This window comes from Crinia signifera, chromosome 7 (genome assembly GCF_055691185.1).
Source record: "Crinia signifera chromosome 7, ASM5569118v1, whole genome shotgun sequence".
Lineage (NCBI taxonomy): Eukaryota > Metazoa > Chordata > Amphibia > Anura > Myobatrachidae > Crinia > Crinia signifera.
The window spans coordinates 160,123,663-160,149,539 of NC_139223.1; the positions used below are offsets into that span (position 1 = coordinate 160,123,663).

General features: G+C 46.8%; 1 protein-coding gene across 5 annotated transcripts in view; it reads right to left on the reverse strand.

Annotated features, from left to right (window-relative positions):
* The window catches only part of PARD3B (par-3 family cell polarity regulator beta), a 777,127-nt gene that overhangs the window by 410,358 nt on the left and 340,892 nt on the right, over positions 1–25,877 (reverse strand). For 4 of the 5 annotated variants that reach the window (XM_083154121.1, XM_083154119.1, XM_083154122.1 and 1 more), the window contains exon 16: positions 18,676–18,720. The exons of the other annotated variant lie outside the window; for it this stretch is intronic. In XM_083154121.1, coding sequence (XP_083010247.1) covers positions 18,676–18,720 — 45 coding nt within the window. The remainder of the gene's footprint in view (positions 1–18,675; positions 18,721–25,877) is intronic. 5 annotated transcript variants of the gene reach the window in all.

Sequence of the window (25,877 nt, forward strand, 5' to 3'; positions counted from 1 at the left end):
CACACGGGGAGGCTGTAATCTCCCCTCCCCCATGTCCCTGGTGATAGCTATCACAGGGAACCCCCCGGATAAGACACTAAGACACACCCCCCCCCCCCCACCCCCCGGACAGGACACCCCCCGGACTGGACCCTGCAAGCTCCGGACTGCAGATTTTGATGTCCTGTCCGGAGTCTGGTCCGGGTCCGGTTTTTACATAGTCCCCACAAATATTTGGGTCTTTCTTGCGCCCTTTAAGTGCATTCCAAAATAGGGGCTGGGAGCTGTGGGGAGGCCTGGTGGGGGGGAGAATAAAGCCTCCCTGTATGGTCCGGGCATGTAGCAAAAACCGGCGGGTCCAGACCACACAGGGAGGCTGTAATCTCCCCTTCCCCATATCCCTGATGATAGCTATCACAGGGACCCCCCGGACGTGACACCCCCCGTACCGGACACTACAAGACCCGGACTGCAGATTTTGATGTCCAGTTCGGTAGTCCAGGGTTTAGTCCGGGTCCGGTTTTTACATAGTTCTCACAAGCAATTATGCAGAAATGACTGCATTAGCACCTAGGACTTGCAGGGTCTCCCCCGTCCTCAGGGCGATATAGCATAAATATACACTCAAAAAGACATTCACTTTCCCATATAAATACCCCCACTGTAGCCCGGGTCCATCCACCCAAAACTGCTCGGCACCCTACTTCCCCTATCACGCACAGTAGGAAGTCAGGGCACACAGAGATGGGACTACAGTGGGGGTATTTATATGGGAAAGTGAATGTCTTTTTGTGTGTATATTTGGGCTGCCATGCTCCTGGGAGTGGGTTCTTCTCATGTGCTAAACATGCCCTTAACATGCTGTGGTCACCCCCATGAGGGCCCCTGGAAGTTGATGTACCGGGGCCCAGGATTTCTCTTGGCAGCCCTGTCTGTAGTACCATAGACAGGAGATCTGGGGCCTCTGTAGTACCATAGACAGGAGATCTGGGGCCTCTGTAGTACCACAGACAGGAGAGGAATGACAAGGCCTTGTGTGAGGTCAGTCTCTCCTGGGGGTCTCTTCTATGGGAATATAGCGTCTAGACGGTTCCAGATCACAGTGACAGCAGCTCAGATATCAGGTGGCTCAGATATCAGGGAGGTGATTCAGTTCTGCAAGCTCCAATGTCTGCCATAGATGCACTTCTGTACTGCGGACATCTTACACCATATCAGAATTGTATGCAATTCTCAACTAAATATATATATATATATATATATATATATATATATATATATATATATACATACACATACATACTGTACCCGTCACTGTGGTGGAGATTTAACCATAAGTACATCCTACAGTTCTATTACACTGACAGAATTACATATCTGTAGAATGAAGTATACATGGGGGGGGGGTGTTTTCCCACATATCGGTATGCACACCCCAGTGGGGCGGCCATTACCATGTCCGCCCCGGGAGTGACAGAACATCACCTGTAACGTGTCACTATGTACTGTGACTGCGCCCCATTGCACCGGCCGGCGTGACTACGCCCCATTGCTTTGGCCGGCGTGACTGCGCCCCATTGCACAGGCCGCACTCACATCAGGGTACTGTAAAAGTTAAGCTGCAGAATATTAAATAAATATCCATGTGCAAACAGGGGGTGTCCGGGTGGAAATTTGCCCCATCAGCCTTAAAACCACACAGCAAACACTTCTCACCAAACACTGACCGAATATAACATGACACAAGTGTGAGAGGTCTCCTCAGTGTGTAACCTGACACACGGCCATCTTCTGTTACACTGTTATTGTACAGGAATGGCAGCTGAGGAATGCAGCACCAGTAACTGTGGTTGGGATGCGGTCATTTGGTCTACTGCATTATGGTAGAAAGTCATTAGGTCGAATCCATTAGGTCGACATGCTAAAAGGTCGACATGACTCTAGGTCGACATGGGAAAAGGTCGACGTGATTCTAGTTCGAAAGGTCATTAGTTCGACAGGTCATTAGTTCGACAAGGTCATTAGTTCGACATTGTCTATGTCGACATTCACAAGGTCGACATGGAGTTTTTCACTGTTTTTTTGAGCCAACATGTGCCGACAGGCGGTATTTCATGCCCTACCTTCCACTAGGGCGTGGTGGGAGAATAAAATAGTGTGCCGAGCGTAGCGAGGCACCGTGCCCGACGCATCGCGAGCGCAGCGAGCGATGCGAGGGGATGCAGTGCACTTTAAACTGTGTCCATGTCGACTGTGTTGACATTCAGGTAAAAAAACAGTGAAAAACCCCATGTCGACCTTGTGAATGTCGACATAGACAATATCGAACTAATGACCTTGTCGAACTAATGACCTGTCGAACTAATGACCTTTCGACCTAGAATCATGTCGACCTTTTCCCTTGTCACCTAGAATCATGTCGACCTTTTAGCATGTCGACCTAATGGATTCGACCTAATGACTTTCTACCATAATGCAATAGACCAAATGATCCCAACCCCTGTGGTTATGATTGGCAGCCTCTATGGGGTGCGGGTTACTTTTGTGTGAGCTGCAATGTCAGGAATGCCGCCTGGCAGAAAGAGAAGTAATTACCAAGTATCATACAACGCATTGCCATACACAGAAGCGCCCGGAGAGACGCGCTGTGTCACAGGCAATTTGCGTCAACAACTTCCAAACAAAGGTAAAAAAGCAGAACACAGAGGGGTGCAGAGAACACAGAAGTCTTGTGGGGCGGTGGGAGTGGGCTGAAGGGGTTAGATAAACGCGGTGACGGAGAATTGTTATACTGGTGGCAACACACACACACCAGGTGTAAGTGACAAACCAAACAACACACACACACACACACACACCAGGTGTAAGTGACAAACCACACACACCATGTGTAAGTGACACACCACACAACACACACACATACACACCAGGTGTAAGTGACAAACCACACAACACACACACACCAGGTGTAAGTGACAAACCACACAACACACACATACATACACACACCATGTGTAAGTGACAAACCACACAACACACACACACACACACACACACACACCATGTGTAAGTGACAAACCACACAACACACACACACCAGGTGTAAGTGACAAACCACACAACACACACACCAGGTGTAAGTGACAAACCACACAACACACACCATGTGTAGGTGACAAACCACACAACACACACACCAGGTGTAAGTGATAAACCACACAACACACACACACCAGGTGTAAGTGACAAACCACACAACACACACACACCGGGTGTAAGTGACACACCACACAACACAATAGCTGGAATCCTTAGGAATTACTTTGACAAAGACAAACCTTTGTAGATTGTCCTATTTAAAAGTAGCATTAAAACAGATTATTGGCAATATTGATAAATGGCTTTGTGGCAGTCTTTAAAACGCAATGCATGAAGTATGGCAGGACTAGTGGAGTAAGAAACGCGTGTGGTGACATACCTAAAACATTGCAAACCCGGAGAAACGCGCGTGGTGACAAACCTATAACATTGCAAGGCCGGAGAAACGCGTGTGGTGACATACCTATACCATTGCAAGCCGGGAGAAACGCGCGTGGTGACATACCTATAACATTGCAAGCCCGGAGAAACGCGTCTGGTATCCCAGGCAATGGTGGCGTCTGAGGTGAAAATTAGGCAGTTTGGAAAAGGTGATTGGCTATAAATGATCACATGAGCAGAGAAACCATAATATGCGCAATATAGCACAAACGTCACTTACTGGAGAATAAACGTCCCTTCTTATCTGATATACATAGTGCAACAGGTAACTATCTCTGCTGTGTGTATACACACGTGGCCAGAAGCATTGGGATATTGGGCTATACCTGTGGCCCAGCATTCCAGGTGATCAGACGGGCGGAGCTCAGCACAAGGACCGCGCAGTGGTTAGTACAGGTACAGCAGGAAAAGGCATAGAGAGAAAGAGGCAGCTGTCAGTACTTATATAGAATGTTATGGCCGGAGAACTGGAGGAATGCGACTCAGCGGATGAGACCGGCATGAGAGCAGCAGAGGGGGAGCAAATCATGTCAAAAATCTGTGTTTGCTCTGCAGGGAATGAGCCCACTCGGGTAATGCATCCAGCAAGCGGAGATACAGTAGTGACACCGTAGAGACTCCTTAATTACATCCGTACCAATGTGATGAGCAAAATACCATCCGAACACTAAGCGCCAGGAACGTGTTGTAAAATGACCCGAGACTCTGTGGGAGCTTTCATGTGAATAACAGGGAGCCCCTTCCCCTGCGGCAGACCCCTGCTGGGAGGGGACATGATAGAGACCAATGGGAGGCTGGAAAGTGTGTGACGTGATGGAGAGCCCAAATCTGGGGGGCTACTGAGCAGGCCCAACAGATGGAGGACAACCTGGCCAATGAGGTGAGAACAGATGGTCAGCTCCTGGGGAACAGGGAGGGGTAATAGGACCCTAGACAAAGCCTCGGGAAGAATGGTTATTTGTCAGGGTATCTGGTCCATAGGGTCTAAGGTTTAGGTGAACTAGGTCTACACTGAAAAAAGGTGATCACAAACAAGAGGTCGACATGGCAATGGTCGACAATTAAAATTTCGACATGAGCATGCCAAGAAATGTTTTGAAGCATAGAGAGAACTATGTAAGGGTGTGTTCTACACTAGTTGTGGTTCCATGTCAATAGGTGTTTACATGGAACCCCAACACATGAAAATTCCTTTGTGCATGTCAAAATTTTGGTGCCAACCTATTGACTACTGTACATCCATTTGTCAGTGGGGAGAGTCTCAGAGGCCACAGCCAAACAGAGAAGTACAACGCCCTGATGAGGACACCAGGACAAAGCGGTATGTATGGCTGCAGCGGTCTGATGATGGACATGACCGGCAGATGAAGGGAAAGCGGAATGAAGGAGACGTATGGCTCTTGTAAGCTCCAGGAAAGTTCCATTAGGTGGAGGTATACGGAGGCCAAGAGACTGATGTACCACGTGTAACTGGCCCAGCAGGAGACCCCCAGGGAGCGGCTGTAACAAGGCCAAACATACCATCTGCTCCGCTCACTGCATCTGGTGGTGTCAGACTCAGGGGAGCAGGGAGGAGGGCACTGGCTGACCACCTGTCCCAATACATAAATAATCTATAAATAATACATATCTTTACTCTCTCTCTCTCTCTCTCTCTCTCTCTCTCTCTATATATATATATATATATATATATATATTTATATATATATATATACACACACACACTCAGCTGAGTGTGTGTGAGTGTAAGGGGCGAGGAGACGTGACAGTGGGGGGTGACAGGCAGATCTCTGGTTACAGTGACTGGCATGTCCTACCCCATGCGCTCTGGTACAGAGAGTCCCCCATCTGCTGCTCCCTTGTATATTATCCTGGTACATTCAGTCCCTTGTGCAGGGGCAGAGTGGTCCCCACCCAGCTGTCTGCAGCCATCACCACGACTCTCACTGTCTATGTAGTTATCAGCAGCGTGGGAGGATGGAGGCCGGACACCCAGAGCCGACATCACCATGAGGTATGGTGCAGCACTAACAGCACTTAATGGTACAGCGCCAGCGTATTCACGCTGCTTTATAACCGGGTACACTGGCCATACCATGAGACCGAGACGTGACGCATTCCAGAGCTTTGCCGACAAGGATTATCAGGAAAGGGATCCTTAGGATCCCTTCCCAGACACTCACTACACTGGCCAGCAGAATGTGCATGTGCAGTAGCGCGCCCAGCTCCAAAAGACGAGGCGAGGTGGTAACATTAGCCCCTATTGGAGCCTGTCCTTGCTGGTGTTTTTATTACATCCGGAGTGCTAAGTGAATCTTCAAAATTGGTGTGAAAATTGCCAAGCAAACATTTAGTCACCATAATGACCTGTACTGTTACCTTTTATTTGAATCTATATAACAAATGGGAGCGATGCTGAGATTTTGACCATCTCTCACCAATATATGTTGGCACTCAAAGAATTAATTCCTAATTGCTGCTAGAAGAAATTCTAATTATTGGTCTAAGTCCTGAACATGTCTGCCCTGGGGGCACAACGGGCAATGACGTTTATTTACTTTTACAGTTCAGAGGCCCAACTGCGTCCGCGGACCTGTCCCGGGCTGACAGAGTTAATCTCGCAGTATCTTCCATAAGAACGGCTGCTCCGCCGCACACACAGTCAAATAAACGTCCCCCCGGCCAGTCTGGAATAAGAATTAGTGTGCAGTAACTTCCAGAGAGCACATTACAGAAAACTTCATCCAGTTTGTGAAGTGCGGAAGAAAAATAATCGTGAATTTATTTGCTGAGCGGAATTTTATTACAATTATTTTCTTTTATTGTGTCATTTATTATATTATTAGTGGTTTTATACTTCTTGAGCCGTGCGCTCGTTTTTAATGTAACAGTAGTTACGGCGTTTCACTGCGAGGAATGAATTTTAGGCCGACAGACCATAAGAATAAATATATTTGTGGGGTTTTAGCCGTAGCGTTTCGTGCACCGGGAGGAAATAACGCCTACATTAGGGAGATGTGTGCCGTAACATAACTGGATTTTAATTAACTGGCAATAATTACACTGAGAAATGAAGCAGCGGCTCGTAGTTAATATCTTTGTCTCTTCCTGGATCATTACCTAGAATATGACTGAATCCCGTATTACTGGTGGTCAGTCAGCAGGAAGTATAGATCACCATACGTCAGGTTCAGACAGCCACAAGGCAGTGCTACCCCCCCCCCCCCCCATGCCGTACGCCAGCCTATCGTAGTGTCCGTGTGGACTGCATTAGACGACATCGTCTGTGAACGATTACGTTACAATATCCTACACAAACGATACAGTGCATGCACATTAATCCATTATACGATAATGTTAATGATATCGTTCAGTGGCCACGCTATAGTCTGTATTTGACTATGTGCAGATGACAGAACGGTGTTGACAACCACCCGCACATCGTAATCATGCATTTTGTTATATGATTGATTTTGTTTTGCTGCCATGATGGGCCACACGTGGATGCGCCAGTGTGCGCTGCACCACCGGGTGAGTACCGCACTAGCGTTAATGAATGAGAAGAGAAAACCTGTTTTAGAGGCTTTGTGCAGCGAGCACCGGAGCTGAACGTTAGATTCAGGGCCTTATTCTGTCACACACTAAAGTGCGCACAGTGGTGTCTACAGGGAGGTCACCCATCTGTGAGATTATGGAAAGGATGCTACAAAATCCTTCCCTGGGGCAGGATGTGCGCGGTCTGAGGCGCTGAATACGTTCACGCTATATTACCGATTCATGGTATGGGATATATAGAGTGTGAGTTCCACTGGGGCAGGGCCTGATGTGCTCTCTGTAGTGTGTGTGTGTGTGTGTGTGTGTGTGTGTGTGTGTGTGTGTATGTGTTCTGTGTGGTATGGGATATATAGTGTGAGCTCCGCTGGGGAAAGGCCTGATGTGCTCTCTGTAGTGTGTGTGTGTGTGTTCTGTGTGGTATGGGATATATAGAGCGTAAGTTCCGCTGGGACAGGGCCTGATGTGCTCGCTGTAGTGTGTGTGTGTTCTGTGTGGTATGGGATATACAAAGTGTAAGCTCCGCTGGGGCAGGGCCTGATGTGCTCTCTGTAGTGTGTGTGTGTGTGTGTGTGTGTTCTGTGTGGTATGGGATATACAGAGTGTGAGCTCCGCTGGGGCAGGGCCTGATGTGCTCTCTGTAGTGTGTGTGTGTGTATGTGTTTTGTGTGGTATGGGATATACAGAGTGTGAGCTCCGCTGGGGAAAGGCCTGATGTGCTCTCTGTAGTGTATGCGTGTGTGTGTTCTGTGTGGTATGGGATATACAGAGTGTGAGCTCCGCTGGGGAAGGGCCTGATGTGCTCTCTGTAGTGTGTGTGTGTGTGTGTTCTGTGTATTATGGGATATATAGAGTGCGAGCTCCGCTGGGGCAGGGCCTGATGTACTCTCTGTAGTGTGTGTGTGTTCTGTGTGGTATGGGATATACAGAGTGTGAGCTCCGCTGGGGCAGGGCCTTATGTGATCTCTGTAGTGTGTGTGTGTTCTGTGTGGTATGGGATATACAGAGTGTGAGCTCCGCTGGGGCAGGGCCTGATGTGCTCTCTGTAGTGTATGTGTGTGTTCTGTGTGGTATGGGATATACAGAGTGTGAGCTCCGCTGGGGCAGGGCCTGATGTGCTCTCTGTAGTGTATGTGTGTGTGTGTTCTGTGTGGTATGGGATATACAGAGTGTGAGCTCCGCTGGGGCAGGGCCTGATGGGCTCTCTGTAGTGTGTGTGTGTGTGTATATGTGTTCTGTGTGGTATGGGATATACAGAGTGTGAGCTCCGCTGGGGCAGGGCCTGATGTGCTCTCTGTAGTGTGTGTGTGTATGTGTTCTGTGTGGTATGGGATATATAGAGTGTGAGCTCCGCTGGGGCAGGGCCTGATGTGCTCTCTGTAGTGTATGTGTGTGTTTTTTTACAATTTTTGTTTATCTCCTTTCACTTACAGTATATACCTAAAAAAAGTTTTCCCCCCTTTACCCACTGACTGGGCCATTTTCTCTTCAGCCTGAGCTTTTGCACATCTGATTACCTTCTTAGCCTCCTTCTGTCTAACAAGATATACCTCTTTGTCCTCATTCTTCTGCGTCTGCTTAAATTTCTTAAATTCCAACTTTTTTGCTTTCACAATACTTGCTACTTCTTTTTCAAACCACAATGGCTTTCTTGTTCTTGTGTTTTTCCTAACTAAAAAGTTCTGTTTTTAATTTTTCCCACTTATCCTGCACTCCTTCCAAGTTCTTCCACTCTGCCAAAGAATCCCTTACAGAGTTTCCCATCTCTACAAAATCAGCCTTCCTAAAATCTAACACCTTTGTTTTTGTGTGCGATGAGTCAGTCTCTGTCTTTATTTTGAACCATACTGCTTGATGGTCACTGGATCCCAGATTTTCACCCACATTTATGTCAGATATCCTGTCACCATTTGTAAGTATTAAGTCTAATATTGCGTCCTTACGAGTGGGCTCCCTCACCAATTGCTGGAGTGATGCTCCTTGCAAGGAATTCAGCATGTCCCTACTTCTGTTGGGACTTGCAACAGGCAGCTCCCAGTTTACATCAGGTAGATTAAAGTCTCCCATGATTATCACCTCTCCTTTTAATGCCATTTTATTGATGTCCTGCAATAGGCTATTGTCTAGTTCCTCTTCCTGACCTGGTGGTCTGTAGATCACCCCTATACGAAGAATCGCCTTCTCCCCTGTTTCTATGGTCACCCAAAGGGCCTCCGTTTTTTCTCCAATACTTTGTATTAAGGTAGTCTTTATATTTTTTTTCACATATATTTCACATAAAACTTCCACAGAGAGTGGAAGTTTTCTTGAGGGGGGCAATGTAATAGCAGATAATATTAATAATGGTACTCTTTACCTAGAAGGGCGCCCATCGCGGGCATCGCATGCCATTATAATGGCATGCGATGCGACCGATGCGATGCCCGCGATTTTACATAGAAATACATGTTAAAATGTAAATCGCTTCGGTCGCATCGCATGCGATGCGACCGACGCGATTACCGCGATTTCCCATAGGGAACAATGTTAAATGTCTCAATTGACCCGATTTTCCACAGGGAATAATGTTAAATGGCCCACAGAGGCCAAATAGGCACCCTGAAGTGTGAAATGGCCCCCCCAATTGTTAACGCCACCCCATGATCAACATCAACCCGAATTGTGGCGAGCGCAGCGAGCCCGCAAGGGGCGGCGGTACGCGTCCTACGACCTTTTCATACCCCCACTATCCACGTCGGCGTGGAGTTGAGAACAGAAAGTGTGGCGAGCGCAGCGAGCCACCGAGCCGGAAGCGTGGCGAGCGCAGCGAGGGGACGCGGACACCTGTGAAGCCCGCGAGGGGACGCGGATACCTGTGAAGGTATCCGCGTCCGCTTGCCACGCTTCGGGCTCGGTGGCTCGCTGCGCTCACCACACTTTCTATTCTCAACTCCCCGCCGACGTGGATAGTGGGCCATTTAACATTGTTCCCTATGGAAAATCGGGTCAATTGGGACATTTAACATTGTTCCCTATGAGAAATCGCGGTAATCGCGTCGGTCGCATCGCATGCGATTTTTTGGTCGCATGCGATGCGACCGACGCAATTTTTTACCTTGCGATGCCCAAGATCAAAATCGTGGGCGCCCTTCTAGGTAAAGAGTACCTTAATAATTATTTCTGCTCAGTATTCACTGCTGAAAGAGAGGGGAAGGGGCCACAGTTAAGTTGCAAGTATAGTCAGAAAACTGAGGGAGAGACAAGTACATTTACAGAGGAGAAAGTCCTCACAGAACTCTCAAAACTGAAAGTGGATAAATCAATGGGGCCAGATGGGATACATCCAAGGATACTAAAAGAGCTTAAAGGGGAGCTGGTAAAACCAATAACAGAATTATTCAACCAGTCACTAGCTACTGGAGTAATCCCAGAGGACTGGAAAACAGCGAATGTAGTCCCTCTGCACAAAAGTGGAAGCAAGGAAGAGGTAAGCAACTATCGACCAGTGAGCATTACATAAGTAGTAGAGAAATTGATGGAAACACTCTTAAAACAAAGAGTTGTAGTATATCTCAAAACCAGCAATTTACAGGATCCAAAACAGCATGGGTTTACTGGGGGAAGATCATGTCAAACAAATCTTATTGACTTTTTTGACTGGGTGACTAAAGTAATAGATCAAGGTGGGGCTGTAGACGTAGCTTATCTAGACTTTAGTAAAGCTTTTGACACTGTCCCACATCGCAGACTGTTAAATAAACTTGAAAGCTTGGGATTGGATTCTAAGATAGTTGAATGGATAAGAGCGTGGTTGCAGGACAGAAAACAGAGAGTTGTAGTAAACTGAGTAAAGTCAAAGGAGGGAAAGGTTACAAGTGGAGTACCCCAGGGATCTGTACTTGGACTGGTGCTTTTTAATATCTTTATTGGTGATATTGCAAATGGAATTGAGGGTAAAATGTGCCTTTTTGCAGATGACACAAAGGTATGCAACAGGGTAGACACACCAGGAGGGGTAAAACAAATGATTAAGGATCTAGGTAGATTAGAGAAATGGTCAAGAGAATGGAAACTACAGTTTAATGCCAAAAAATGCAAAATCATGCACTTGGGTCTCAGAAATCCAAAGACTCGATATAGTATAAATGGCACTATAATGGAAACTACTGAGGAAGAGAGGGATCTAGGTGTCACTATTTCAGGGGACTTAAAAGCAGGTAGGCAATGTTACAAAGCAATGAAGAAGGCAAGTCAGATGCTTGGTTGCATAGGGAGAGGTATCAGCAGTAGAAAGAAAGAAGTAATAATGCCACTGTATAGGTCATTGGTATGACCTCAACTAGAGTATTGTGTTCAGTTCTGGAGGCCATATCTCCAGAAGGATATAAATACATTAGAGACTGTACAAAGAAGAGCAACTAAAATGGTGCATGGCCTACATCACAAAACGTACCAGGAAAGACTAAAAGATCTAAATATGTATACTTTAGAGCAGAGAAGGGAAAGGGGGTACATGATAGAAACTTTCAAATATATCAAGGGTTTTAACAAGGTACAGGTGGGAGACATTCTTCACAGGAAGAGGAGCAGCAGAACACGAGGACATGCACTGAAACTAAAGGGAGGAAGATTCAGGGGAAATGTGAGGAAGAATTTCTTCACAGAAAGAGTAGTAGATAAGTGGAATAGCCTACCATCAGAGGTGGTAGACGCAAATACAGTAGTACAATTTAAACATGCTTGGGATAAGCATATTGATATTCTTACAAAAAAAATTAGGATCAAATATGGTTTGAGGTAAAATTTTTAAAAAAAGGGGCAGACTAGATGGGCCAAGTGGTTCTTATCTGCCGTCAAATTCTATGTTCTGTGTGGTATGGGATATACAAAGTGTGAGCTCCGCAGGGGCAGGGCCTGATGTGCTCTCTGTAGTGTGTGTGTGTGTGTATGTGTTCTGCCTGGTATGGGATATAGAGAGTGTGAGCTCCGCTGGGGCAGGGCCTGATGTGCTCTCTGTAGTGTGTGTGTGTGTATGTGTTCTGTGTGGTATGGGATATACAAAGTGTGAGCTCCGCAGGGGCAGGGCCTGCTGTGCTCTCTGTAGTGTATGTGTGTGTGTGTATGTGTTCTGTGTGGTATGGGATATACAGAGTGTGAGCTCTGCTGGGGCAGGGCCTGATGTGCTCTCTGTAGTGTGTGTGTGTGTGTATGTGTTCTGTGTGGTATGGGATATATAGAGTGTGAGCTCCGCTGGGGCAGGGCCTGATGTGCTCTCTGTAGTGGGTGTGTGTATTCTGCCTGGTATGGGATATACAAAGTGTGAGCTCTGCTGGGGCAGGGCCTGATGTGCTCTCTGTAGTGTGTGTGTGTGTGTTCTGTGTGGTATGGGATATACAGAGTGTGAGCTCCCCTGGGGCAGGGCCTGATGTGCTCTCTGTAGTGTATGTGTGTGTATTCTGCGTGGTATGAGATATATAGAGTGTGAGCTCCGCTGGGGCAGGGCGTGATGTGCTCTCTGTAGTGTATGTGTGTATGTGTGTGTGTATTCTGCGTGGTATGGGATAAATAGAGTGTGAGCTCCGCTGGGGAAGGGCCTGATGTGCTCTCTGTAGTGTGTGTGTGTGTTCTGTGTGGTATGGGATATAGAGTGTGAGCTCCGCTGGGGCAGGGCCTGATGTGCTCTCTGTAGTGTGTGTGTTCTGTGTGGTATGGGATATAGAGTGTGAGCTCCGCTGGGGCAGGGCCTGATGTGCTCTCTGTAGTGTGTGTGTTCTGTGTGGTCGGGGATAGAGTGTGAGCTCCGCTGGGGCAGGGCCTGATGTGCTCTCTGTAGTGTGTGTGTGTTCTGTGTGTTCGGGGATAGAGTGTGAGCTCTGCTGGGGCAGGGCCTGATGTGCTCTCTGTAGTGTGTGTATGTGTTCTGTGTGGTATGGGATATACAGAGTGTGAGCTCTGCTGGGGCAGGGCCTGATGTGCTCTCTGTAGTGTGTGTGTGTGTTCTGTGTGTTCGGGGATAGAGTGTGAGCTCTGCTGGGGCAGGGCCTGATGTGCTCTCTGTAGTGTGTGTATGTGTTCTGTGTGGTATGGGATATATAGTGTGAGCTCCGCTGGGGCAGGGACTGATGTGCTCTCTGTAGTGTGTGTGTGTGTTCTGTGTGGTATGGGATATACAGAGTGTGAGCTCCGCTGGGGCAGGGCCTGATGTGCTCTCTGTAGTGGAGGTGTGTTCTGTGTGGTCGGGGATAGAGTGTGAGCTCCGCTGGGGCAGGGACAAATGTGCTGTGTGTGTACTGTTGCCCATCGGGTCCCGGACGGCTCATGACAGTCATTATTCCGACTGCTCCCTCATGGGGGTCCATGACCCCCATAAAGGGAGAATAAATTAGGTGGCGAGCGCAGCAAGGGGCTTCGCCGTGCAGTCGGGATTCCGACGTCGGGCTAATGACTGTCTGTGTGTTATACCCATCACCTGTGACACACTGTAAGCATTATACAAACATATTAAATAGATATCAACAGGGAGATTGATTTCTGGCGGAATCGGTAAGACAATAGTTGCGCTTTACGGCAGCCCGATCTTGCACATTAGCGTTTGCTCCCCAATACGGTTTTTGCCCAAAACGGACATTTGGCCGGCCAGAAGAAGGGTGCGAGATCGGCTACCACTGCCTTGTTTCACACCCACCAACAGCAATTGAATTCCCCCCATAGGGTGGGATAAGAACAATATCTTTGGTTTCTGATTTGTTGGTGAAATATTCTGAATGAGAAAGTGACAGATAAATAAACAGCAAACGTTTCAGAGATGAGATGAGGCGAGAACCGTTTTAGTTCCAGTCTCTGGATGCAAAAGGGCGGATGTTATACAGAGGTAATGTAAGTACAGGGAGGTTTATGTACCCCATCGCCAGTCCCCTCCCCATCAAGTAGTAATACAGAAGTAATGTAAGTACAGGGAGGTTTATGTACCCCATCGCCAGTCCCCCCATCATGTAGTAATACAGAGGTAATGTAAGTACAGGGAGGTTTATGTACCCCATCACCAGTCCCCCATCAAGTAGTAATACAGAGGTAATGTAAGTACAGGGAAGTTTATGTACCCCATCGCCAGTCCCCCCATCATGTAGTAATACAGAGGTAATGTATGTACAGGGAGGTTTATGTACCCCATCGCCAGTCCCCCCATCATGTAGTAATACAGAGGTAATGTATATACAGGGAAGTTTATGTACCCCATCGCCAGTCCCCCCATCATGTAGTAATACAGAGGTAATGTAATTACAGGGAGGTTTATGTACCCCATCGCCAGTCCCCCCCCCCCCATCATGTAGTAATACAGAGGTAATGTATATACAGGGAAGTTTATGTACCCCATCACCAGTCCCCCCATCATGCAGTAATACAGGGCGGTTTATGTACCCCATCACCGATCCCCACCATCATGTAGTAATACAGAGGTAATGTATATACGGGGAAGTTTATGTACCCCATCACCGTTCCCCCCCCCCATCATGCAGTAATACAGAGGTAATGTATATACAGGGAAGTTTATGTACCCCATCACCGTTCCCCCCCCCTCCATCATGTAGTAATACAGAGATAATGTAAGTACAGGGAGGTTTATGTACCCCATCGCCAGTCCCCCATCATGCCGTAATACAGAGGTAATGTATATACAGGGAAGTTTATGTACCCCGTCGCCAGTCCCCCCATCATGTAGTAATACAGAGGTAAAGTATATACAGGGAAGTTTATGTACCCCATCACCGTTCCCCCCCCCCCTCCATCATGTAGTAATACAGGGGTAATGTATATACAGGGAAGTTTATGTACCCCAATACCGGTCCTCCTCATCATTCAGTAATACAGAGGTAATGTATATACAGGGAGGTTTATGTACCCCATTGCCAGTCCCCCATCATGCAGTAATACAGAGGGTTTATGTACCCCATCACCAGCCCCCCCCATCATGCAGTAATACAGAGGTAATGTATATAGAGGGAAGTTTATGTACCCCATCGCCAGTCCATCCCACCCACCATGCAGTAATACAGAGGGTTTATGTACCCCATCACCGGACCCCCCATCATGCAGTAATACAGAGGGTTTATGTACCCCATCACCGGACCCCCCCATCATGCAGTAATACAGAGGGTTTATGTACCCCATCACCGGACCCCCCATCATGCGGTAATACAGAGGGTTTATGTACCCCATCACCGGACCCCCCATCATGCGGTAATACAGAGGGTTTATGTACCCCATCACTGGACCCCCATCATGCGGTAATACAGAGGGTTTATGTACCCCATCACCGGACCCCCCATCATGCAGCAATACAGAGGGTTTATGTACCCCATCACCGGACCCCCCATCATGCGGTAATACAGAGGGTTTATGTACCCCATCACCGGTCCCCCCATCATGCGGTAATACAGAGGGTTTATGTACCCCATCACTGGACCCCCATCATGCGGTAATACATGAAGTACATGAGATCTCCAGGTCTCCTTCCCCCAACCAGCCTGGATGATAAATCAATAGAACCCACTTTATAAATGAATCCTCGACCCGCGCAGCCTTCACTGATATTACATTAAAAGCATTAACATTTACTAACCAGGCCTAATACTCCCGCGGCCTGCACTAACATTACATCAATAACTACATTTCCCTCGCCCCGGCATTATATAATTAGTATGCACATTTAATTAATATATCTACTTCCTCCCCCAAACAACCCAGCATTACATTACCAGCATATGTAATACAGGGGTATTTTCCTGCGGCTTCGCTCGCGGTCTGATTTCTCCTCTCCTGATGTCACTGAGATATAGAGAACTTTCTGTCTAGGTCACTAAGATATACAACAGGCCAAATGTATGAAGCCATAACAGGTGAGAAATAGAGACCAAGAACCAGCCAATCAGCCCCTAACTGTCATTCTTCAAACACAGCCTGTAACATTGCAGTGTGGTCTGTATTTCACAACTTGTATATAGATAAGAACTGTGCAAGAAGACCACAGCAGAGCGTGACACCCCAGGCAGGGAAGAGGAACTGCATGGGTCTTGGAAGGTGCACGGTGCTAGAATGAACACCCCCAATAATAAACAAAAATTATGCACCCCAAATTACAGAGCATGCCCCCTTCCCTCTGGCCCATATGGCGGTGTGCCCGTCAGGCAGTGGGCACCCAATGTTGATATGGGTAGTGGGCAAAGGGAAAGAGGAACATATCTGCAGACCCCCAGCCACACATAGTAATGAGTCCGATCATAGGGTAAGACCAGTGGAGGCTAAGTCAGGGTATGTGGGCACCTGCATATGTACCTCACCCACATATTACAGTATCTACTAAACCAGTTTGGTCCCTACACTCTGATGGACACTCATTTTCAAATCACGGAACCCCTGGAAGGTCAAAATGTCTCATGTACATTTAATCTGGCATCATTTTTGTATTACATATGTGCAAAATCTAAATCTAAAATTAAAAAGAATGTATAAGGATGAGCGCGTGTTCTGGACAAGCCCCCAGCACCGCCTGTGCAGCTACATCCGCCCGGCACCACCTGTGCAGCTACTTCTCCCCCAGCACCGCCTGTGCAGCTATATCCCCCCGGCACCACCTGTGTAGCTACTTCTCCCACAGCACCGCCTGAGCAGCTACTTCCCCCGCCCCCCCCCCCCCCCAGCACCGCCTGAGCAGCTACCCCCCCACCCCGCTGCATCACCTGTGCAACTACTCTCCCCCAGCACCGCCTGAGCAGCTACATCCCCCCGGCACCACCTGTGCAGCTACTTCCCCTCCACCCAGCACCACCTGAGCAGCTACATCCCCCAGGCACCACTTGTGCAGCTACTTCTCCCCCAGCACCGCCTGCGCAGCTACTTCCCCCGCCCCCCAGCACCACCTGAGCAGCTACTTCCCCCGCCCCCCAACACCGCCTGAGCAGCTGCATCCCCCCCCCCGGCACCACCTGTGCAGCTACTTCTCCCCCAGCACCGCCTGAGCAGCTACTTCCCCTGCACCCAGCATCGCCTGAGCAGCTACTCACCCCACCCCGCAGCATCACCTGTGCAACTACTCTCCCCCAGCACCACCTGAGCAGCTACTTCCCCCGTCCCCCAGCACCACCTGTGCAGCTACTTCTCCCCCAGCATCGCCTGAGCAGCTACTTCCCCTGCACCTAGCACCGCCCGAGCAGCTACTCCCCCCCCAGCACCGCCTGAGCAGCTACTTCCCACACCCCCAGCACCGCCTGAGCAGCTACTCCCCTCCCAGCACCACCTGAGCAGCTACTTCCCTCCCAGCACCACCTGAGCAGCTATTCCCCCCCAGCACCACCTGAGCAGCTACTCCCCTCCCAGCACCGCCTGAGCAGCTACTCCCACCCAGCACCGCCTGAGCAGCTACTCCCCCCCCCCCAGCACCGCCTGAGCAGCTACCCCCCCCCCCCCCAGCACAGCCTGAGCAGCTACTCCCCTTCCAGCACAGCCTGAGCAGCTACTCCCCACCCTGGACCACCTGAGCAGCTACTCCCACCCTGCACCACCTGAGCAGCTACTCCCCCCCCCAGCACCACCTGAGCAGCTACTCCCCCCCCCCCCAGCACCACCTGAGCAGCTACCCCCCCCCCCCCAGCACCACCTGAGCAGCTACCCCCCCCCCCCCCCAGCACCACCTGAGCAGCTACTTTCCCCCCCACTCCCCAAATCTATAAGTTATAACATAAAACATATGTAATGCTGGTTGTATGAAGCAAGTACAGAGAGAGAATAGAAGTTACAACGGCAGCTCAGGGAACCAGAATTCATTTATCTGAGGAACCACAAATACATTTTTGTTACAAGACCTTTTCCATCAGCCAAGTATCTATGAACGTGATGTAGAACAGGCAGCGATTATGTCATCAGCAAGTGGCGTTTTATCACATGACTATAACCAGCACACCGGCTGCAGAGCATTCCTACCACGCAGAGGTCATAAATCAGCACTGCAGTAATATGTGTAGGGGGAGCGATAAATGCCTAATGACAGAAATCCCCAGCCTGGTCTGTGTGATGGAGAGGAACCAGGCTCGCTCTGCTAGCTCAGCCTGGTGTGTGTGATGGCGAGGAACCAGGTTCGCTCTGCTAGCTCAGCCTGGTCTGTGTGATGGAGAGGAACCAGGCTCGCTCTGCGCTCTGCTAGCTCAGCCTGGTGTGTGTGATGGCGAGGAACCAGGCTCACTCTGTGCTCTGCTAGCTCAGCCTGGTCTGTGTGATGGAGAGGAACCAGGCTCACTCTGCGCTCTGTTAGCTCAGCCTGGTCTGTGTGATGGGAGAGAAACCAGGCTCGCTCTGCTAGGTCTGTGCATTCCAGCAATGTCTGCTTAGCATCGGGGAAAATGGGCACGCGCCGTGTCTAGTAGACTCTGCTAGCGCTTACACATACACCGCTGCCGGCCAGTGAGGAGGGGGTCCTGACAGAAAAGGGCCCACTCCTCGTAATACGCCCCTGGTTCCACCCCAAACGGCGGCAAATCTCCACTGCGGTCACCAAATGCTGTGCGACAACTGCGCCAATGTAGCACCGTTTGCATTTTATATACACACATGCGATGAACAGAGATTCCTTACCTGGCATGCGCCCATTCAGCAAAGCAATATGGCGTTCGTCTGCCACTGTAAATATACAAGACACAGAAATCATTCTCCACACCGTATACATACACTCAGCAGTATACATGATATTGGCTGTTACACTGGTAATTACCAGTCGCACATGTAAATCTCTGTAAACGTCCAGCACATTGACACCTCCACGGCGGCTTCTAATGAAATAATAACACAAGACGCGGAAAATGTGACCAGCCGAGGAATTGGGGGGGAGGCACGTCGACTGAAGCCGCCGATTGTGCTTTTGCAGTCTACCATTTGCTGGGGAATTGGAGATATTTAGCCGGGAATGTCGGCTGATTTCCACATAAATCATTGCAGGATTTGGAGTTTTATTCCATGAAAGGACGAGCGGCTTTTCCCTGCGATGGCAGCGGCTGTAAGCCATGTGTAAGCATGGAAATAAGTCAGGCAAGGCGTATCAATACACCACAGCCGCTGAACCGTGCGCCAGACTCTGGGATTATTTATAGGCACAGCTAAGAACTGACACTGGGGCACTTGTGCTAGTCACGGCCGTGGCATTGAAAACAGTATAAATTCTAGAGAGCACAGACACAATGCGCCTCTCCGAGGCCTGCAAACAACTGCGCGCCTCCCGTAAATCTGGCATTCATCACGGCACAGAGCCAGGGCACTGGAACCAACTAAACTTCCATGAAAGTAACTTGCGGTGAAGGACTTTCTCTGTAGGGACCTGTTGGCTGTTTGGGGGCAGATGATACAATCACGCCAAGGAAAGTGAGGCCCAAATCTTCTATGAAGAACCCCGAAATCTGCCAGCAATACAAAAATTACTGAGTCAGAGTAACAACAAAACGACGCTTCCCGCGTCTATCCCCTGCGGCACATCCACGTACAGAGACCAGCAAATAACGAACAAATAGTACAAGCGTAGCACAAATAATATCTATATATAACATGCAGGGACAATGATGCTGGACATTTAACCGCAATCGGTCTTTAATCCACCATCGGAGAGACACAATGTACCAGTTAAACCTTTGAGTGCCAAGTAAATTTGTCGAAATTGGTGTGAAAATTGCCAAGCAAACATTTGTATGCATCATAATAACCTGTAATGTCACCTTATATAGGATATATATATATATATACATTCACCGTAACGACCGGTAATGTCACCTTATATAGGAAATATATATATACATTCACCGTAACGACCGGTAATGTCACCTTATATAGGAAATATATATACATTCACCGTAATGACCGGTAATGTCACCTTATATAGGATATATATATACATTCACCGTAATGACCGGTAATGTCACCTTATATAGGAAATATATATACATTCACCGTAATGACCGGTAATGCCACCTTATATAGGAAATATATATACATTCACCGTAATGACCGGTAATGTCACCTTAATATAGGAAATATATATACATTCACCGTAATGACCGGTAATGTCACCTTATATACGAAATATATATACATTCACCGTAATGACCGGTAATGTCACCTCATATAGGAAATCTATATACATTCACCGTAATGACCGGTAATGCCACCTCATATAGGAAATATATATACATTCACCGTAATGACCGGTAATGTCACCTCATATAGGAAATCTATATACATTCACCGTAATGACCAGTAATGCCACCTCATATAGGAAATATATATACATTCACCGTAATGACCGGTAATGTCACCTTATATAGGAAATATACATTCACCGTAATGATCGGTAATGTCACCTCATATAGGAAATATATATACATTCACCGTAATGACCGGTAATGTCACCTTATATAGGAAATATATATACATTCACCGTAATGACCGGTAATGTCACCTTATATAGGAAATATATATACATTCACCGTAATGACCGGTAATGTCACCTTATATACGAAATATATATACATTCACCGTAATGACCGGTAATGTCACCTCATATAGGAAATCTATATACATTCACCGAAATGACCGGTAATGTCACCTCATATAGGAAATATATATACATTCACCGTAATGACCGGTAATGTCACCTCATATAGGAAATCTATATACATTCACCGTAATGACCGGTAATGCCACCTCATATAGGAAATATATATACATTCACCGTAATGACCGGTAATGTCACCTCATATAGGAAATATATATACATTCACCGTAATGATCGGTAATGTCACCTTATATAGGAAATATATATATATACATTCACCGTAATGACCGGTAATGTCACCTTATATAGGAAATATATATACATTCACCGTAATGACCGGTAATGCCACCTTATATAGGAAATATATATACATTCACCGTAATGACCGGTAATGCCACCTTATATAGGAAATATATATATACATTCACCGTAATGACCGGTAATGTCACCTTATATAGGAAATATATATATATTCACCGTAATGACCGGTAATGTCACCTTATATAGGAAATATATATACATTCACCGTAATGACCGGTAATGTCACCTTATATAGGAAATATATATACATTCACCGTAATGACCGGTAATGTCACCTTATATAGGAAATATATATACATTCACCGTAATGACCGGTAATGTCACCTTATATAGGAAATATATATACATTCACCGTAATGACCGGTAATGTCACCTTATATAAGAAATATGGTACTTGTGAGTTATCCGGGCGTCCGATTTTTAAATCGGGTCGGATCGGGACATCGCATCGCATCGCATGCGACCATCGGATGCGATGCGATGCGATGCGATGCGATGACCCGATTTTTCCATAGGAATCAATGTTAAAATGGACTGAGTCCATTTTAACATGGAATTCAATGGGAAAAAGGGTCCTTTTCATACCCCTACTATCCAAGTGGGCATGGAGTTGGATATAAACCTGTGGCGAGCGTAGCGAGCCACCGAGCCCGAAGCGTGGCGAGCGTAGCGAGCCCCGCGAGGGGACACGGAATACCGTCCCCTCGCGGGGCTCGCTTCGCTCGCCACGCTTCGGGCTCGGTGGCTCGCTACGCTCGCCACAGGTTTATATCCAACTCCATGCCCACTTGGATAGTAGGGGTATGAAAAGGACCCCTTTTTCCATAGGAATCATTTTAACATTGATTCCTATGGAAAAATCGGGTCATCGCATCCGATGGTCGCATGCGATGCGATGCGATGCGATATCGCATCGCATCGTATCTGATTGTATGCCTTAACTTAAGGCATACAATCAAAAAATCGGACGCCCGGATAACTCACAAGTACCAGAAATATATATACATTCACCGTAATGACCGGTAATGTCACCTTATATAGGAAATATATACATTCACCGTAATGACCGGTAATGTCACCTTATTTAGGAAATATATATACATTCACCGTAATGACCGGTAATGTCACCTTATATAGGAAATATGGTACTTATGTAGTATCTGGGAGTCGGATTTAGAAATCGGATCGCATCGCATGCGACCAAATCGTATGCGATGCGATGGTCAAGATTTTTCCTTAGGATTCAATGTTAAAATGGTCTGAGTCCATTTTAACATAGAATTCAATGGGAAAAAGGGGTCCTTTTCCTTTCCCCACTATCCAAGTGGGCATGGAGTTGGATATAAACCTGTGGCGAGCGTATCGAGCCACCAAGCCCGAAGCGTGGCGAGCGTAGCGAGCCCCGCAGGGGACACAGAATACTTTTTAAGAAATATGTGTTTGCTCGCCACGCTTCGGGCTCAGTGGTTCGCTGCGCTCGCCACGCTATATAAAATCAACTCTATGCCCACTTGGATAGTGGGGAAATGAACAGGACCTTCTTAACATTGAATCCTATGCAAAATCGCATCGAATCGCATCGCATCTGATTGTATGCCTTAAGGTAAGGCATACAATCACAAAATCGGACGCCCAGATACTACATAAGTACCGGAAATATATATACATTCACAGTAAAGACCGGTAATGTCACCTTATATAGGAAATATATATACATTCACCGTAATGACCGGTAATGTCACCTTATATAGGAAATATATATACATTCACCGTAATGACCGGTAATGCCACCTTATATAGGAAATATAAATACATTCACCGTAATGACCGATAATGTCACCTTATATAGGAAATATATATACATTCACCATAATGACCGATAATGTCACCTTATATAGGAAATACTGTATATATACATTCACCGTAATGACCGGTAATGTCACCTTATATAGGATATATATATATACATTCACCGTAATGACACCTCATATAGGAAATATATATACATTCACCGAAATGACCGGTAATGTCACCTCATATAGGAAATCTATATACATTCACCGTAATGACCGGTAATGTCACCACATATAGGAAATATATATACATTCACCGTAATGACCGGTAATGTCACCTTATATAGGAAATATAAATACATTCACCGTAATGACCGGTAGTGTCACCTTATATAGGAAATATACATTCACCGTAATGACCGGTAATGTCACCTTATATAGGAAATATAAATACATTCACCGTAATGACCGGTAATGTCACCTTATATAGGAAATATACATTCACCGTAATGACCGGTAATGTCACCTTATATAGGAAATATATATACATTCACCGTAATGACCGGTAATGTCACCTTATATAAGAAATATATATACATTCACCGTAATGACCTGTAATGCCACCTTATATAGGAAATATATACATTCACCGTAATGACCGGTAATGTCACCTTATTTAGGAAATATATATACATTCACCGTAATGACCGGTAATGTCACCTTATATAGGAAATATAAATACATTCACCGTAATGACCGGTAATGTCACCTTATATAGGAAATATACATTCACCGTAATGACCGGTAATGTCACCTTATATAGGAAATATATATACATTCACCGTAATGACCGGTAATGTCACCTTATATAGGAAATATATATACATTCACCGTAATGACCGGTAATGTCACCTTATATAAGAAATATATATACATTCACCGTAATGACCTGTAATGCCACCTTTTATAGGAAATATATACATTCACCGTAATGACCGATAATGTCACCTTATTTAGGAAATATATATACATTCACCGTAATGACCGGTAATGTCACCTTATATAGGAAATATGGTACTTATGTAGTATCTGGGCGTCCGATTTAGAAATCGGATCGCATCGCATGCGACCAAATCGTATGCGATGCGATGGTCAAGATTTTTCCTTAGGATTCAATGTTAAAATGGTCTGAGTCCATTTTAACATAGAATTCAATGGGAAAAAGGGGTCCTTTTCCTTTCCCCACTATCCAAGTGGGCATGGAGTGGATATAAACCTGTGGCGAGCGTATCGAGCCACCAAGCCCGAAGCGTGGCGAGCGTAGCGAGCCCCGCGAGGGGACACAGAATACGGTACTTGTGTATTTTGGCGGCGCCCATCGCATCGCATACCATAACGCATACGATGGTATGCGATGCGACGCGATATCGTACGATAGTGCACGATGGCATACAATTTTGAAATTGTATGCCATTGTACATGGCATACAATGCCATACGATGCGATGCGATGCGATTAAACATTGTATAAGCACCCTAATGGGTGCTTATACAATGTTAAGCACCGAAATAGGTGCTTACAATGTAAAATGCACCCCCACGCCACCCCCCACTATAAACGTGAACCCGAAGCGTGGCGAGCGGCGGCGGTACGCGTCCTACGACCTTTTCATACCCCCACTATCCACGTCGGCGTGGAGTTGAGAATAGAATAGTGTTGCGAGCGCAGCGAGCCACCGAGCCCGAAGCGTGGCGAGCGCAGCGAGCCCCGCGAGGGGACGCGGATACCTGTGAAGCCCGCGAAGGGACGCGTTTACCTGTGAAGGTATCCGCGTGCGCTCGCCACGCTTCGGGCTCGGTGGCTCGCTGCGCTCGCCACACTATTCTACTCTCAACTCCACGCCGACGTGGATAGTGGGGGTATGAAAAGGTCGTAGGACGCGTACCGCCGCCCCTCGTGGGCTCGCTGCGCTCGCCACACTTCGGGTTCACAGTTGTAGTGGGGGGGTGGCGTGGGGGTGCATTTATCATTGTACGCACTCATTTGGGTGCTCAAAAGCACCCTTTAGGGTGCTTATACGATTTTTGGTCGTATAGGGGCTCAAAATCGCGTCGCATCGCATCGTATGCCATCGGGTGCATGGCATGCGATGCGATCTGTTCGTCGTACGACGGACATCGGGGGCGCCGCCAAAATACACAAGTACCCAGAATACTTTTTAAGAAATATGTGTCCCCTCGCGGGGCTCGCTTCGCTCGCCACGCTTCGGGCTCGGTGGCTCGCTGCACTCGCCACGCTATATAAAATCAACTCTATGCCCACTTGGATAGTGGGGAAATGAACAGGACCTTCTTAACATTGAATCCTATGCAAAATCGCATCGAATCGCATCGCATCTGATTGTATGCCTTAAGGTAAGGCATACAATCACAAAATCGGACGCCCAGATACTACATAAGTACCGGAAATATATATACATTCACCGTAAAGACCGGTAATGTCACCTTATATAGGAAATATATATACATTCACCGTAATGACCGGTAATGTCACCTTATATAGGAAATATATATACATTCACCGTAATGACCGGTAATGCCACCTTATATAGGAAATATAAATACATTCACCGTAATGACCGGTAATGTCACCTTATTTAGGAAATATATATACATTCACCGTAATGACCGGTAATGTCACCTTATATAGGAAATATATATACATTCACCGTAATGACCGGTAATGTCACCTTATATAGGAAATATAAATACATTCACCGTAATGACCGGTAATGTCACCTTATATAGGAAATATACATTCACTGTAATGACCGGTAATGTCACCTTATATAGGAAATATAAAATACATTCACCGTAATGACCGGTAATGTCACCTTATATAGGAAATATAAAATACATTCACCGTAATGACCGGTAATGTCACCTTATATAGGAAATATATATACATTCACCGTAATGACCGGTAATGTCACCTTATATAGGAAATATATATACATTCACCGTAATGACCGGTAATGTCACCTTATATAGGAAATATAAATACATTCACCGTAATGACCGGTAATGTCAACTTATATAGGAAATATACATTCACCGTAATGACCG